We start from the raw sequence: 18,181 nt of genomic DNA, 5'->3' as shown, positions 1-18,181 counted from the left end.
GAAAAGCCTTGGCATTGGGTTCCCAGTCCTGCATTTGAAACTGCTCCCCTTTGGGCTTAGAAGCTTAATGCTGGTTTGGGAGCTTTTTAAGTATGGCTGTAATCTTAGGTTGAAAGCTGCATGGAACCCCGTTTTCTCTTACGATATCCTTTTGCCAAAACCACCTAACAAACCTAGTAGTAAACAAGCTCCTTTCTATTTAGCCTTAAAATCATACCAGAGAATAGGAAAAAAGAGTTAATTCTACTCAAAACCTCAGTAAGTTGGTGGAACAAGTGCACAAGAGAAACAACATGCTTTATTTAATAGGATTTTTCTTACTAATTAATTAGCAGGCTTTTTCTCACTAAGAAGAGGACTTATTCTTTTCCTCATTAGTATTGACTATCTGTAAAAAAAACAGCTGGGAAAAAAGAAAAAGAGCACTTGTATGGTGTAGTTGACCAGTCACAGACTTGTAGGAAGGGATCCTCCTCTTTTCATGAGACCTCAGCCCAAGCTCTCTCAGTTGGAATGGGTTGAAGGAAAGGGTGCACAGCCACAGCCTGGGCCCCCACCCACAACCCCAGCCTGCTCTTCCCAAACCAGAGCAGACATTTTCCCCCAGCCTTAGCACCAAGAATGAGACAGACGTATATAAAATGACACACTTTATTAAAAGTTACATTCAGCAGCAATGGACACATTTACTTAAGTAGATTTTAACTGTCAAGGAGCTTATAATTATAAATCTCTCTAAGGCATTAAAAGCTCTTAGATGTTTTAACTTCTTTGCAATCATTTCATATAAATAGGTAAGGTAAATGATACTTGCTTAGGAAGAGGTTACCCCAGCTGCATTAAACAAAGATATACACATATGTATAAAACAATGAATTTTGTTATAAATTCATTCACGGGGATATTTCACAATCTTTAAGTCTTGGGGCCTGGCCCTGCAGCCATTATCCACACAAGGAGCCTCCTGTTTGCCTTACCACGTGTGAGTGTACAGATTGCTCACATGGATGGGAGCAGGGCAGGGCCCAAGTTTTGACAGAAAGAGCAAAGATGTTGAAATTCTCAGTGAAATACATTTATCGTCTGTGCAAGTAGCATCACCCACTGTTACTGATTACAGAGATCTCTCTGGGAAGCTATGAACAGCAGGAAGGCACCAAGGCAAACCAGCCTCTGCTCGCTGATTTGATGCTGCAACTCTCCCTTCTGAGGAGCAGGAGCTGGGCTCCCGAGCCCGAGGGGATGTGGTCTGGGGTGTGAGACAAAGGGAGCACCAGCAGCACCCAACTGCAGCCCTGAGCTCGGGGCACAAACCCATCCAGCCTCAAGTTCTTCCAGCTCCAGCAGCAGAGGCCTCCCCTGATGTGCAGAGGTGCAGCTGCTTTCTCTGAGTGTAAACAAAAGTGCCAACCAATTCCAGTATTAGCCAACCCCATAAATAATGAGAGTTTCACTTATCTTATAATTGAACTGTGCTTTGTGTTTTAGAACCACACGTGTGAGGAAGAGGAAATTGCTGTTGCAACAGAAGCTGTGAGTAGATCATACAGCAGATTAACTGTATGAACTAATTTGAATTAACACAGCTACAGGGTCTGAGTCTCTACAGCTTACTGCTGAGTTTATGTTTGTGGGCAACTCCTTTGGCCACCACATCTCACAATCAGGGTGCTCTCTGGACTAAGGCAACAGGAAGAGATTTTCTTCCAGTAATATACACAAACCTCTGATTTCTACCCTATTTTTGAAGGAAACAATGGAAGCCAACAGGAGATGTTTTAGTGGTAGAAGTTATAAATATATTGCTAAAATATATTACTTCTATCTCAGCCAAATCACTGCCACAAAAAAGGAAAAAAAAATAGCTTTAAGAACCAGTTTGGATTTGGGATAAGGAGACTGAAATACCCCTTCATTCCCTTTACTCTAGGCCTGATAGTTTCAATTGTGCCTTAAGCAGGACAACAGCATTTCTCCAGGAAGAAACTGGAAAATATTTACACCAATAATATTTTTTCCATTGATCAAAATGGCTTTTATAAGAAAATGAACAATTTCCAGGGGCAAATCATTGCAAGAATGTTTTGGTTTAAAAAGTGACTCCATGTAACAAGACGTGCATTTTCAAATGTGAAACAATCTGCTAACCAAAACCCACTGAAAATGAAAGTGAACTGAGAACACACCTCCCATTTGTGCCCCTCATGTTTTTTCCTAAAAGACCGAAGATCCCCTTGGGCTCTGTGGAAACCCTGTAACTTTTCTTTCAAGCCATCCTTATAAATATAGGATAGAGCAGAAACCTGCACTGGTGACTTACCTGCTGCATTTCATAGGGCTGAGAGCTGGAAGGAGCTTCTCTGATATTGCCCCCCTGTTCCCCACAAACCCCTGGAGGCAGGAAGGGCAGGCAAAACCATCCAGCCATGATCTTTAGCTCAGAGGAAAGCTGGCAGAACACGGTGTTTATTTATCAAGTCAACTCTTGCTGAAGATGAGTTTATGGAAGGTAATGACACCATTACAGTTCTGTACAGAAAGACATTTCTAAGCTTTTTTAAAAAATTAAAATCCCATACACGCTTCAAACTACAGGTATAATTTTTTTCCCCTGAATCCTCCATTGGAACTCAAATTTAAAACACAGTTTAACTCCTCAGTACGTGAAACCTTCACGGCCACATTACTCGAGAACATATGAAGCCAGGAGAAAGAAATCATTTCCAGTTATGTTGTCAGTGTTATGTGCATAACATTCCCACAGCTGTAGATCCATTGTGCTCCATGTTATAAATAAGAAATTGCATGGTGACAGCTAAAATTCAAAAGCGTTAATGTTTCTCCTTGCAACTTTTTCTATTTTTTCCTTTTTTTTTTCCTTCCCCCAGTCTTTTGAGGTTTCTCCCCTTTCCCTCCTAGTTGAAGTTACTTGAAGCAACATCACCGCTTACGGACTGACACATTTACGGTAATTAAAAAACAGTAAATGCCAAGCAAATATGACTAATGTCGCTATTTGGCAAGTGAGCCAGAGACGACCTATTGATGCCGAGCCAGGCTGTCGTGTTTGCCTCAATAAACACCTCTCCTTCTTCTGCTCAGCTCGGTTCCCCCGGCGCTCTGGGGAGAAAGGGGCTCCCAGGACGTGGCCAGGCGCTGTCCCAGCCTTGTCCCGCCTCTGTCCCGCCTCTGTCCCGCAGCCCCGCAGAGCCGAGCCGGGCCAGGCAGGGAATACAAACGAGCTGCCTTGTATCGCTCACATTCTACGTTGTGGTCCCTCTCAACCATGAAAAACAGCTACAAATTGTTCCCAGAGCTAAACCACTTAACATCTTGGCACTTGGTTGTTTTTAACTTTGTAACAATAGGCACTGTTCACTCCTCTCAATCTCAGTTTTTTATTCTATAATAAAGCAGGAATACTGATGAAAGGCTAGTCACGGCTTCTCCCCGTGGTATCAGGGTGGTGGCATGTGATGATTCACATGGGGTGTGTTTGATCCAAGAAAGCCCAGCCTCTGCTTATTCTTCCTTTGTTCTGTCATCTAAGGTGGAAAGGCAGAGAGAGACGAGTTGAGATTTTTTTCCCTTTTTTACTATTATTTAGCAGTCACAGAGCAAGATACATATAAGCAAAACAACAGGGAGTGGAATTCTTTTCTTCAGCATAGAAAATTACAAGTAAGGGATGTCTTTGAAGTGGGAGATCTGTTTCCTGCAAAGCATGGACATTTTATTCTCATTTATACATTATTCTTATCCCCCGGCAGGTCTTACAGAGTATTATTTGTGCTGCTATTGTGTTGTGTAGCCCTGCAGAGGGTCAGCATTTGCACTTGGTGCTGTAGAATCACAGAACTGAAAGATGGCCCCAGCCACACAGAGTTTAAATTTAAACAGGAGAGAACAGATTCAGCCAGAGGGGGATGAGAAAAATCCCACCAGGATGCTGAGGGTAAGCACAATGAGCAATGGTCTCAGCACATCCAGCCTAAACCTTTGTTGGCTTTTTCACAGGGAAAAGTTTTGAGGAGGGATTTGAAGGGGAATAATTAGATAACTCTGTCGATGTCACTGAAGTGCTTCCCATAAAGGAAACACACAGATGCTTTTCTGAAACTGTAATGAGCAAAGCAGAGGTGACTAGCACCTGTAGCATAAAAGGAGCTGGCCTTTTGATCCTGAAGGGAGAGCAAACACACCAGGCAGGCAACGTGGGCAGGAGCAGGGCTGTAAGGGAGGCTTTAAGGGAGGCCAGCAGCTTGTGCTCCACACAGGAGAGCAGAGGGAGCCTCAGGAGGGGCACCAGCACAAGGGTGACACAAGCAAAGCGACAGGCTCTGCAATTTGTTTTCACAGGGGCACTGTTGATGTTCTTGGTGGGGGAAAAGCCCAAGGGCCTGACACAGAATGCTTTTTTCCCTCCATGCTCCCATCGGTATGCAGCTATTCCTGCCACATTGCTTTCACTGCCAGGTCATGCAGCCCCTCATCCCTTCTGCAGTTCCCCTCTGCCCTTGCACGCTCACCAGGAGCATTTCATGACCAATCCCCTCTCAGAGTTTTCTCCCTACCTGATCTCTGCTGTTGCTAACGGAGTACAATTTCACTCCAAACCCTTATCAGTATATCTATCCAGAAAGCTTGCTGGAGGGAAAGATAAAACCTTCCTGAGACAAAAGTCTCTTTTGTAATGCTGTCCTGACTGCAACTTGATGGAAGCCACACGTGCTCACTTTGCTACCCACACAGGGCACTTACCTGTTCCTTGAGCTCAGCCAGCTGACTGGAGAGCTGTTTTACAAGGCTCATGGTGGACTCCAGCCTCTCCTGCAGGTTCCTGATTTCATTTTGCTCACTGTCGCCTTCATTGCTAACCAGAGACATGGCTCTCATCCGAGGGAACCAGTCCAAATTCTTCTCCTACATGGGTATTAGAAAAATAAGGTGTGTTAGTAGGGGTTTATGCAGGGCTACTAAGATGAGACTGGTGAATAAAAGCACAGAAGGACTTCTGCTCAGTGGACGACACACAGCAAGTGGGCTTAGGCAGTAAATTCAGAAAGTATTTCAAACAAGCAGTTTTATTCTTGGTTCACACAGAGAAGGTACCAACTGGAGAATCTCCGCATCTGCACCAGTCCTGCAGTGTGGGCAGGGTTGGCACATTCACCTGTGGCTCTGGCAAGCAGAAATGCCCCCACTGGGAACGCTCCTCTGGTACACCTGGAAAGCCTCAGTGCTCCCTACACTTTGCTCGTAAGTGTATGCAGGGACACATTTCCCCTGTGTCTCTTCATCTTGGCTGGTCTCCATCTCTTTCGGCTGTCCTTGCAGCAATGTCAGCAAGCCAACACCAGGAAAACAAGGCAAGAGCCTTCCAGAGCAGCCTCAAGCACTTCTACTGGGAGAGCAGGAGGACCTGGATCCAGCTGCCCACGAAAGGAGATCGGGGTCCTGGGAATGGCTCAGGCCTCAGTGGCTGCTCAGACTGTGTGTCTTGGATAAATGCAAGCACAACCCCACGGCCAAGGGCCAGCCTGCACTGCCTGAACAGCCCTGAGCTGGGTGTTTCTGTATCCAGGGACTCAGGCTATGAATTCAGCCATGACAAAACCGCTGTGAACAGACAATATGAGTCAGGAGGGTGCTGCGTATCCGCACGAGCCCCAGTTGTCTCCATGGCTCAGGGGCACAGATATTTGTGTGCAGAGCTTGACAGATGGAGGAGATGGAAGGGTGTAAGACTAGGAGGAGTGGCAGCCACGTGGAGAGCAACCTGCTTTGCCCTGAGACAAAGGGAAGTTGCAGGTCCTGCAGCAGGCAGTGTGTTACATGCATGCACCTCTGCCCTGCGTCTCACGGGGAGTAGGAGGGTGTGGCTGGGCCACGTGCACTTGATAACTTGAGAAGAGAAGCAGAATGAGCTAAAGTGTGTTTCTTCCAGCGCCCTGAGCTGTGAATGGCCTCACACAAATAGCACTATGTTGGGAGGAATGGAAAAGAGCTCTTTCCAAAAGCCCACCTGCAAGACACCTGGAAGGCAGGAGCTGCTTATGTTGTCCAAGTATTTGGTAAAGTTTTAAGTCTGTCAAACTGACCATAATAGACTTTGCCTCTATTTTTCCTGTGAAAATAGAGAAGGGCAGTGATGATTCTGCAGCACTTACAGTTGGGCAGCCCAGGGCAGCCATGCCTGAGCAGAGTCCAGGAGAGCTGTGAGCCTGGGACACCCCAAGGCTTTATCGTGCTTCCAGGAGGATTTCCTTTCACCTCTGCAGTGCTCTGCCCTGATCACCAAGCCCTCCCCTCCTACACAGCACAATTTAGAAACAACCAAGCTAAGCCTGGGTGAGCATGGCAGCACTAACAGCATTCATGTTTGTACACTCTTTGTGTTGGCCCAGTCCCCTCTATTTCTCTGGATAAGACTAAATGCAAAGCTGTATGAATTTTAGCTTCTTTTCTTCTTTTTAACTCAAAACTTCCAATGAGTTTTTGCCTGGCTGTGCAAGCCCTGGTCCTGTCGCTGAATCAGCACAGATGCCCAGGGAGCAGGAGCGTGTCCCGGGTTGCATTTTGCAGCCCCGGGCTGGCAGCCGTGGGCGCCGGTGGAACGAGGCCTCTCTGCTCGCCGCTCGCTCCTCGAGCCTCGTGATCTCATTATGACAATTTACTGTGGTTACGCATGATGCCATTCTCAATGGGTCATAACTCATTCAAATCAAAACCTGTTTTCACCAGCTCTGCTGGTGAGCCCGAGTGGAGCGCACGTGACCCTCCCTGTGGATATCCCCGGCTGACACGCGGAGCGGGAGGCTCCTGTTCCTGCCACATGCGGTCCTGCTTACAAGACCAGCATTCATCTTCCACCAGTACACGCCGATATTTATTTTAAATTTATTTTGGCTACGATGTAGCAGAGCATTCATCACGTGCCTGGTGTCGAGCACAGGTGTACTCATTTATACTAAGCTTAGTTTGTGCACAGTGCCTTTCTGGATTGATGCTTTTTTTTTTTTCTCCAAATGTTTGCCAGCAAATTTGTCTGCTACTACAGGCACAGAACTTTAATTCAAGGCAGCTACAGTGAACAGAGCTACACTTGTACCTGAATGTTTCCTGGAAAGCTCTGGTATCTGCACTCATTACGGCTCCTCCTGCTAGAAGCACCTGAAGATACCAAATGCAAGGCCATGGGAGCCAGCGGAGGAACAGGAGCCCTTTCAAGCCTCACAACAACGCCAGAGTTCCTAAAGGCAGGCTGCACAGGGAGAGCAGTCTGAGACTCCACCATTGTGGTTCCTCTGTTTGCCGAGTACTGCTGCCAGGATTGTGAAATGCACTTTGCTAGTTTTGTTTTTTCCATCTGCCACTCCCTCACTCCTCCAGGACACAAGGCAGAGACCTCTGGCTGCTTTGGAAAGATTTTTGTGGACTGACCCCGCACCACACTGCAGCATCCAGAGGAATCTGTGCGGATGCCAGACACCCTGGCTCTCCTGAGGCTCTCAGTGCCACCTGCTTCCCTCCTCCTCAGCATGACATTGCACTGCCTGGGGAGAGGCATGGCCAGAGCAGCTGCAGACAGGGATGGAAAGGCAGTGAGCACCTCACTCGCTCTATGCCATGCTGGGGAGCACAGGGTGCAGATGTGGCCCTTCAGCTGGAACCACCCTGCACCACCAGCTCACCTCGGCCACCGCCAGCCTCAGAGTCACGGGACTTCAGACTCTGCTCACTCACGTGTGCCCAGCTTTTGCCTTCCTAGAAATGCTGTGATAGTCTCTTCCAGGAAAGAAACCCAGGTGTGATTCAGTTACAGATCAGGAAAATCTGGGCCTTTTTTCCCCCAAAGTATTGTGGAGGATCAAGCAAGGACTTGATCCAAGTTCTAAGATAAGCTGATGGTTTGCATGGACAGGAGACCTCATGAAAAGATGCTGTTGGCTTGTATGATGTTGTAGGTGGCAGAGAGGCAACAGGTCAAACACCTGCCCACAGGTCCCACTTGGAGTCCCAAGAGCTGTGTTAGGTGCAGGCCTCTTGGTTCTCAGCTGCAATACACATCTAATGAAGTCAGTCCAGCTGTGTATTTTTGTCATGCAAAGGATCAGAAAAATTCAGAATTCAGTAGGAGACACATTATAGCCTGCCAAGCTGTCTTTAGGTTAAAAATACTCACCTAGCTTTCACTGATAGTTCCTTTATAGTGCACACAGCAGGTACCTTCCAGTGCTGAACTGCACGCTTTTGCCAGTCAATATGATCTTACTTTTTCATTGCATTATGAACTGCAGAACTTTATTAAAGGGCACCATGAAAATTAGCTTTGGCAGACAGCTCTGTTTGCTGAGTCTCTACCACAAACAAACAGCAGTTGGTGCTGGGGACAAGAAACTTTTGATCACAATCCTGCCAGGATCCAGAAGTCAAACTGGACAAGGCTCCTTGGCCAAAAATTTTAGTGTTCATAGGGGGACATGCACTCTTGTGACTGCTCAGCAAAGGGAAAGCTATTTTTACTTCAAGGTAATTGCTTGCCAATTAACTGGAGGTCATTAACATGTTTGTACAACCTAAACATTTGTTCTGGGACTTAAATGTTTATGGGCTCGGTCCAGGGTTCACCTTGACCAACACCTTCCATCTGTAACATGCAGGAGCACTCCTGGGGGTGTGCAGGATGTTGTCTGTCGTGTCTTACCTACAACTCTTAGAAATCCAACCATGTTGCCCAGGATAGTGTTCACTCAGAAATTTGAACCCTGCCTGGAACCAAAGGCAATTTGGAGGAGGAAGGCAGGCTGCTGGCAGGGAGCAGGGCAAACCTCTGCAAACAGCTGTCACGGGACTCAATCAACAGCCACCAGGTTAGCCCGAGGTGACACAGCTCGAGCATTAATGAGCTCACAGAGGGTGAGCTATGTGGACGGGACGCTTTGAAACCAAGTAGCTGCCTGGACAAATAATTAATGGTGAAAATGTACCGGAATCTTCTTTCCAAACAACCATGGTTTAAGGCAGTATGTTGTTAGTTGTTATTGTTATTTCATTCTTGCACAGGACAGCAGCAATTCACAGCCCACCTACGGATCACAGCATCTCCCTGCTCCACACTCTTCCCGCAAGCATAACTTGTGCCTCGCAGGATTCATATTTGAGCAGACATCTGTGTCCAGGGCACAGCGTCAGCCAGACAGGAAAGCTGCAGGGACAGAAAGGAGCTGCAGCCTCCTCTCCGCCAGTTCAGCTGGGGGAAAGGAAAAAAAAAAGGAAAAAAGGCAGGTGGGGTGAGCCAAAAGGCTGCGGGCCAGAGAGACTGCACACGAGCAGAGCAGACATTTGGTGTGGCGATCCAGCGTCCTCTCTCCCTCCATCCTCCCCCTCAGCTGGCAGGGCTCCAGCAACAGGCACAGCTCCCCCAGGGCCAGGGCTCTGTGCAAGTGTTCTGGGTGCACGTACTCGAGGTGCCCACGGCGAGGGCACATGCCTGGGAAATCACAGGGCTTAGAGGATTTGCTCCTTGCGCTCGCTGGAAAACCTCAAACCCTCCGTCTTCAGAGAGGCAGACTCAGACCGAAAGTCTGTGTCTGCCTCCTGCAGTTTTCCATGCAACTCTCTCCTTCCCTTCTGTGGGCTTTCCCGGGGGATGGCAGAGCTGTGGGGTAAGTCCTCCCTTCGGTAAAATATTGCCATTTTTCTGCCTTTGCTGGCTCCGGTTGAGCATGGATGGAGAAAAGACTGAAGAAATCTGTTCAGAGTTTCTATACTTTGTACCAAGCCTCTCTTGAGCCATCCCTGTCCTGGTGGCACAGCCAACTGGTTTCAATCAAGCTCTCATGCTGAGCTGAATCCATGCCTTCGGAGTAATTGGCACAGGGATGTTTCTTCAGGAGGTGCTGGTTTCACAGGCTAGCAGCGAGATGGATCAGCTGCAACCAGCAGGAAAGACTGGTCTGAGCCTTTAAAAAATAGATTACTAGATAACAGTGAGAGAAAATAGGTCAAAGAGTAGGACAAGGGGGATGAAGTAGAGGAGCAAAGGCAGCCTAATGCGTACTTTCAGCCGGTGCTACTGCCACAGGCTGTGAGTGCCACGCCACTGTCAGCTGTGCCAGACTCATCTCTCCAGCACGCTCTAATGCAGTGACTCTCAGCCCTTTCCACCCCGTGACCCCTTGTTGCAACATGAAAACAAGCCTTTCAGGACTTCCCTCCTCACCAAGAGGAGTGGTGATTACTGCTCCTGGTTCCTCCTGGGCTGTGACCTGCCCTGCTGCAGGACAGGGGAGTGGCCTCTGTGTCCCCCAGCCCACAGCTCTGCCAGGATCCTTCTCTCCCCGGGGACTCACCGAGGCTGCCATCAGGAGGGCAGTGCCCTAGCAGCAAGGCTGAGAAAACAGGGGTGCTGGAAGCTGTCTTGCTCCTCATCTAGATGATTGCAGAAGGGTGCACAAGGGGAGCGTGGATATCAATCACCAGAAAGGTTTGCTACTGGCACCTTCCTGTGGCTGGGCTGTCCTGGAACACACCTCTGTGGGCAGGCAGCAACCACAGCAGCAGCCCCAAAAAAGGCTCCCGCAGCTTTAGGAAGACTGAGCCTCTTTAGAGAGACTGTAGCCCCTCAAGTGCCCCTTTGGGGTGGTAAAATTCTGCTGCACTGGTGCTGAGGAGAGACCCTGCTGGTCACTCTGTGGCCTCCAGGCTGAGGAGTGGCACTGCCAGTCCTCTGTGCCCTCAGCACGAGGGCAAACAAAGCAGGCATCACTGCTCTCCAGCAGGCAGCCCCTGCTCTCTCAGGCACAAGAAGGAACAGTTCACTCTCCTTTGCTGGGCCAGCACCTTGAATAAATACTTTAGCTCTGGGTACAAAGAGATCTATTTACTGAGAACTATTCTGTATGTCTGAAATGCAAACAAACCTATCCATTCCCTTCCCAAATGTGCTGCCCATATAAGCAGAGAGGGATCAGTCCAAATGACCTTTTGAAAGCTATTATTTTTTTGTCTAGGGACAGAGTCTGGTCCTAAAAGTCCAGAGTTATGTAGCTCCTATAGCCACCTTAAAAAGGGATTTTCAAGATTTAAGCTTTCATGTGCTTTAGATGACACAGGGCAATAACCACTTTGTGATTTAATCACAGACAATAATAATTTGGTTCAGTGCATGATTCAGCTAATCCACAATTTGATAAATGTTCATCCTAAACTACAGACCCAAATAGCTTTCTGCAAATCCTGTTTGACACTTTAATGTTAAGACTGTATTTGATAAGCAATCTGTGCTGTACAAGAATATAGGGAGGGAAACTAGGAATTGTTATGCATCTATATGCATCCAGAACAGTAATTCAAAGAAAATAAAAATAAACCTTGGCAATTACAGATAAATCTTTATGCAACAAGAAAACTAATAGTTTTGGCTGGGTCTACACTGGATTGATACATGCCATAGCTCCCACAGCTCCCAGAAAAATAGGAAAACCTGTTACCCCCTGAAAGAAGGTTGAAACCACAACACAGAGCCACTGTCTGATTTAGCATTGATGCATTTACTTTCATTTTAACTCGGCTGAATGTTTTTGAAGGCTGCAACAGAATCTATCACCGTAATTCTGACTAACTGTTAGTTCTTCAAGACTGATATCCAGGCCAGGCAGTTACAAATGTCTCAGTGTTTCTGTATCAGCATTCCCACTTATGATACCCCTGCAAATTACGGTGAGGAATGATAATGAACCCCAAATTGCAAAGAATTTTCTCTCTATGGGGCACTTTTGACACTCAAAATTGAAGCTCTGTAAAGGACAAGCACCACAATATTTCTGCTTATCAAACACACCTAAAGGATTTTGCATTTACCTCCAAAAGATGGAAACGATCATGACAGTAATTTTTTCTGTAAGTTTGAATGTGCTCTCACCCTGCTGTTGTGGGCAAGCCACGTGCCAACAGCAGGTCTGAGTCACAGCGTGTCCCTAGAGAGGAAAAGGCCACCCTGACCCGGGCTGAGCAGCCACACGGGAGGGATCCCACTTCAGCAGCTGCCCTGGGAGGTGCACAGTAGAAACCAAGCCAAGCAGCTTTGTCCATGAGATGGCACATTCCAGCCACTGTCCAGGTGGAACCCAGGTGTGCAGGGACCACAGGGGACTCATGGGAGAGCCAGGGCACAGCTCCTGTGTGCGTGGAGAGCCTCAGCTTGTGTCCCACCCCAGTGCTGCTCTCCTTGAAGGCATGTTTGCTTCTGGTGTCATCCCTTCCCATGGCACACCGAGCTGTTGCTTTCTTCTGCTGCATCAGTTGCTCTCTGCCACCTTATCTCTCTCATAACCCTGATAATTGATATTGTCCTGTGCAAATCTTCAAGAATCCCAACACTAGCATCAAAAGCTAGGATTTGGTCTGTAATATTTGCGCCCTTAAAACAGATACAATTATAGATTTGTGTAAAACATGAGTTTATTTTTCCACATTCCTATGTTTTCAGGTTGTTAGTGGTTACGAGACATACTTTAGGAAAAACATTTCAGATTATTCATTTAAAATAATTAAATTATTTCTGATATAATCCCTGGATCTTGTGCATAACGAAACATCTGGTACAGAGGTTAGAAAATAAATGTTCTTGGCTTTTTTTTTTTCTTCTTTTGTTAACCAGATGTTGTTGATACAAAACACAGAACTGTAAATCATAGCCTGCATGTGGACACAGACTGTCACTACTGAGCAGAAATTTACTGTGGCTAGATAGAGGTTTGAAACAGCAATGAATCACTAACTTTGTTCACGTGGGGATGGTTTCAATATTCTGACATTAGGCACACATGTCCTTAAAGAAAGGACCTTGCAATGGCAGCCTGGGAGGCTCTGCTCCAGTTGCAGCTGCCTCGGCGTGGGAAGCTCAGGGCAGCCGTGTGCAGGGGAGTGTGGCAGCTCTCTGTCTGTGCCTCCCAGCTGGGGCGTGCCCGGGGTGCTGCCGTGGAGCCCCACAGGCTCAGCTCCCCCAGCGCCTCCCGGGGCAGCCCTGGCACAGCAGAGGGCCCGAGAGGCCCCTGCCGCCCCAGCTCTGCCACCAAAACGCCCCCAAGTCTGAGCTGTTCCTCCCTGTGCTTCCCCTGCTGCTCCCCACACATCTCGGTGAGCTCACCGCTGGTTTGAGGGCCAGACCCTGCTGAGCCCGGCAGCGGCGGCACTGCTCCCCGGAGGCTTTGTTTAGAGTGATCAGAATTCCGATGCCTCTCTGGCCCTTGCCTTGCCCACTCCCACACTCCCATACCAGCAAGCTGGAGCCCCTGCTTCTCCCACTCCTCTGTCAATATTGATTTTCCTTCACAAAACACGCCAGCAGCACTCTCCAGATGCTGAACTCCAGACAAAGCCAGCGGCATCCATCCCACTGCAATGAAAGCGACCCCTGCAGCACCAGCCACAGACGATGTCTCCTGCTCAGACACACGTGTACCATCCAGCTGGTGAGGACACCACACATTTGGACCTGCTTTTGTCAATGTGCCTTCTCCTTTGATCCAATAGATCAGAGTCTAACTCCATGGTAAACTCCAAGCCACCACCTCTGCTTCCTAGCTATTGAAGCACAGGATCCAGGAGCATATTTGTTGAAATTTATGTTTTGTTTTGGTTTCTTTTTCACATTTAGCTTTAATTCTCTGGTCCTGTCACCTTGTATTTTGCAAGTACTGTCCATTTCCTGGCTTTAGCTTCAATTTGGTGTAACAGAATCTTTGGGAAATACAAAGACTCAGCTGGAGACTCGTTTTTCAGAGGCTCAGGACTTGACCTTGCTCTCAGCTTTACACAGGCAGAGCTCTGCTGATTGCAGTGCAATTGTTCTGGTTTAGGATACTGCCAGAGCAGAGGCATTTTGAGTCCTGATCTGAATGCTCCTGCTTCGGGCCCATTTCCACTCTGATGCATTTTGCACATGGGGCAGTATGAAAGGACAACAGAAAGAACAACACTTTCTTTGAAAATTAGTAAGAATTATTGACTATCACCACACAGAACAGATTTTTAAGCAATGGTACAATCATGCACATACCTTACACATGCACAAAATCATGGAATCATTAAGGTTGGAAAAGACCTGGAAGATCACGAATGCTCGAGTATTTCAGAGGAGAGGGGATTAAGATTTAAGTTTCTCTACGAAGCATCTCATGACAAAACATCACCAATGGCCGCCTTCCAGCCCAATGGGCTTGAACACTATCAGCCTGCTCTGCTCAAAGGCTTGCCTGTGGCTTCTTCTGCACTCCTTGAACAACTCCTCTGCACAAGAACAACTCCTTGGCCATGCAGGCACAATGGCCAAGGACTGGCCCCATTGCAGGTCTGGCTGCACTGCACAAGGTGCCATCTATCCACTTGGATGGAAGCACAAAGCACTTTTATTCCCCTCAGGAAATAGGTAGGAACCAGCAAAAATGGGCCCTCTACTCGTCCAGGTTTGTGTCTACTGTGGGTTGTTCTCAAGGCTGTAGCATACAGGAATAAAAGAAAAAAACACCATGGTACTGCATGACCCTTTATCAGCCTATACTACATTTTCATTCAGTGCTTTTGCTAGGAAATATTAAAATGGATCCTCTGCACAGATCTGCTTTTTCTTTTTTCTTTTCAGTCCAGCATTTTAAATGGTTTGCTGTGTTCAGTTAAACGGAATTTTCGCTTGAGAACAAGCAGATGATTGGTTTCACAGGCTCAAACTTATTTTTCGTCAGCATCACCCAGAAAAATGAAAAACAGAAACAAAACATTTTAATCACATGTGTATAAAATACATGGGGTTCATTAAATATGATTTAAAGTTGCCTGTTTGTTTTGGAGGCTCTTTAAGGCTCCTACTACCCCAAACTCACAGAAGTGTAATGTGATTCCTGATCTATTGAATTTTGGAGGATGGCTGTAGTGTGTTCCATTATATATAAATTGGATGCAGCCACTTTACGATATCCGATATATACTTTTATCTCAAAATGCCCTGTGAGGCAATTGTGTTAAGTACTTTATCAGGGATTGTTGTTGGTAATATTGCAAGAATTCATGATATAAAAAATACATCAATGCCATTTAAATTGAACAAAATGGTTCCTATTTTTTTCTTGTAGAGCATTTTTAACCATCTTCTCAACAAATTTGTTCAATAAATACTGTATGAAACAAACATTTTGCACTTTGTCCCACAGATGCAATTTGCCAACCTGATTGATTTCTTTCTCTACAACTAATCTGATTTCTTTAGGCTATACATCTTTGCTTTTATTAAAGATGATGCAATCTTAGCTTTTTATCATACACACATCCACCACACAAACAAGAGAGAAGATTCTGCAAAGCAGCCTTGCAACCAAATCGAAAAGCCTGACACAAATCTCATAAAGCTGATTCCAAAAGATAAATGGCACAATGAGTCCAAAGTTACACAAATTCAGAAACTTATCCATGCAGAATAATACGGGCCAGTGGATTTTTCCTCCCATGATAGATTCAGCAAACAAGTAACTTCATCATATCTGTAGCACCTTGTAAATCAACCTCACGCCAATGTTGCACCAAATCCCCCAAATCTTGCTGCCTCTGCACTGTGAGAGGTCAGAAGCAGAACTGCATATTTTGTAGCCTTTCCCTAATTTGCATCTTGCAGAATCTCACTGCTGTGTTTTGAGTCCAAACATCTTCAGGTCTATTTATTTTTAAATGGAGTTCCTGGTAAGGCAACAAATTCATCTCTCTGTTCTTATACTGACTGCCCTCATGCTTTTGGGGAACCCCACAGTCCTTCCCTTCCTCAGCATCTGCAGTTATCTGCCTTGGCTGTAGACAGTTTTTCAGTCTCTTTCCCATTCAAGCAGCCAGAGGCTTAGTACCACTGTAATACAAAGACCAATAATTGTTTTCAAATGTTGCAATAATGTTCTCAAACAGCACTGAAGTGTTTTGTGTCTGTTGCTTCTCTCATCGAGCAAAATCAAATTAATTCAGTTGACACGTTTCAGAATCTGCTCATCACATTGTTCCTCTGGGGTTCAACTTCTTATCACTAGCAGTGATCCCAGTTAAGGTCCAGCTTTCACTGGCAAAGCCAGTGCAGCCAGTCCCAGGAGAATCAGGGCTCTGTCACTGCCAGGATTTTAAGTGCAACAGGAGGTGCCTATCCAGCGCCTTGGAGAGCCTTTCCATCACTTGGAATCACAGACCAAAGGTCTGCCCACACACAGATCCATCCCAAGCCACAGGCTGCTTTAACAAAGGGATAAAAGATGGCTTTTGCAGGCTGCCTGGAAAGTCAGCAGCTCCAGTCGCTGGCAGGTCGAGGCGAGAGCGGATTCCAGCAGGGAACTGCAGCCATGTCCTGCCAGCAGCGCAGCTCGGCTCCAGGGCGCTCCAGCTGGAACACCTCCACCCCTGTTCCTGGGGATCTGCAAGTTTCAAGGAACACAGCCTCGTGTCCAGACCCCTCCTTGAGTTTTTAAGGCCAGCAGCAAGCAAACAAACAGGAACCCAGCTCGGCTCATTTATTTTAATTTGCAAATTGAACGAGTAGAAGTTGGAAGGAGGACAGGGAGGCTGTGACTACACTGTATTATCACAGCAGAACCCATCTTTGTAGCAAAATCTTTGAAGCCTAAACAGACAGGTGGCCAAATCTTGGAAATACAAAGGAAATCAAGCTAAGCTTACAAGTGAGCCACAATATCACATGGGCCAAAAAGACTAGGTCTGGGTAGCATCAAACTGCTGATTCTGGATCTCAGGGGGGAAAAGCCCCCAAATATCAATGAATATACTTTTGAGGAGTTCTAGGCTCTGCTCTGTAACTTGAAATTACATCACAGCTGTGTACACAGAAGTGATTTCAAAGGAAAGAGGGAAATGGACAGGACTGTACTTTAGAAGTTAACAAGAATGTGAAGGGCTGAGCAGAGACAAGGGTTCTGTGCCATGGCCATTCCCTCCCTGAGTCAGCTGGGGGATGAAGGTCATCACCATCCCCTCACTGCACACAGCAAATCTGCCTGTGCTGCAGCACCTGCCCTGGATACCAAGCTTTCTCCTGCTCCAGCTAATGACATCATTTCTAAGGAGGCAGGATCAGATCCATGGCCTCCTGTTCAAGCAGCAGCAGGATAATTAATTCTGCCTGTCTGAAAAGGATGTGTATAAAGATAAACCCACTGAAATCTCAAGCTTTTGCACGGAGGTACCAAATGAAGCCCACCCTTCCCTTTATTTACCCATGCATCACTGAGCCAAGAAGGCCAACTAAATTATTTATGGCAGACCAAAGAGCCCATTGCTGGAAGATGCAGAACCCTTCAAATAGAAGAGAAGATGCTCAGCTCTCTTGAAGAATAGGAGCTTTGTGCAAAGATGCAAAGTCCTCACGTGATGCTAACTTTTCATGCTTTGAGAAACACAAATGAGCAAGAAAGCAGCTAATTAGGCACGTTACTGTGATTGCTTATTTTACGAAGTGGAGAGGGAGGTGTTCAGCACTTTAATGAGATAATAGCATAGAGGTAAAATTGTACAGAGAAGCAAAAATAGCAGTGGTCTTCCCACAGAAATGAAAATTATTTTTGAGCAACAAGAGAAGCAACAATAGAAAAAGAACTCAATACCTAGCAGCAGAGAAGACAGCGTGTCAATTTATTCTGTACATGTAAAACCTGGATAACACTTGAGTATCTGAGGGTAGATGGACCTCCCCTCATACACCCGAGCAGTGGCTGGACCTGTGTAATGCCCAATTTCAGCTCTGTTCTAGTGACTGTATCACTCAATAGTGATCAGCTCTGAGCTCCTCGGCGGATTTGGGGCAGGCCTTGATGCAGAAAAAGGACTTTCTCTGGGACCTGGTGTACCTAATCCAAAGCCCTGGACTCCCCACAGGGCCAGTGTCCACGTGGAAGGACACAGAGCTGTGTTCTCACTCGCTCTCCTATTTTGAGCACAACAAAAAAATGGGAGCTGTAAATCATCTATTTAGGCGTATTTCTTTAATTGCTTATTTTATGAAAACCCAACTGCAGACAAAACCAACACTGCATTTGCTAGGAAATGAGCCTTTCTCAGAGATCTCAGACCTTATTTAGCAGCTGGCTTTTGTGCTCTCGGTGTTACTGCCATGGTAAGTAATTACTCATAACGTGAC

At 46.6% G+C, this 18,181-nt stretch overlaps 1 protein-coding gene across 3 annotated transcripts in view; it reads right to left on the bottom strand.

The window, feature by feature from the left end:
- Positions 1-637: 637 nt before the first annotated feature.
- The window catches only part of ITPR2 (inositol 1,4,5-trisphosphate receptor type 2), a 243,137-nt gene continuing 225,593 nt past the window's right edge, over positions 638-18,181 (bottom strand). For 2 of the 3 annotated variants that reach the window (XM_063395502.1, XM_063395503.1), the window contains 2 exons: positions 4,762-4,923; positions 638-3,545 (listed from right to left, as the gene is read on the bottom strand). In XM_063395502.1, the coding sequence (XP_063251572.1) occupies positions 3,459-3,545; positions 4,762-4,923 (249 nt within the window). In that variant the 3' untranslated portion in view covers positions 638-3,458. Of the gene's footprint in view, positions 3,546-4,761; positions 4,924-12,448; positions 16,446-18,181 lie in introns of those variants that run through there. The other variant, XM_063395504.1, reaches the window with a different exon arrangement.

This window comes from Prinia subflava, chromosome 4 (assembly GCF_021018805.1).
Source record: "Prinia subflava isolate CZ2003 ecotype Zambia chromosome 4, Cam_Psub_1.2, whole genome shotgun sequence".
In the NCBI taxonomy this organism is placed as follows: Eukaryota; Metazoa; Chordata; class Aves; order Passeriformes; family Cisticolidae; genus Prinia; species Prinia subflava.
This window is presented reverse-complemented; position numbering and strand designations above follow the sequence as displayed.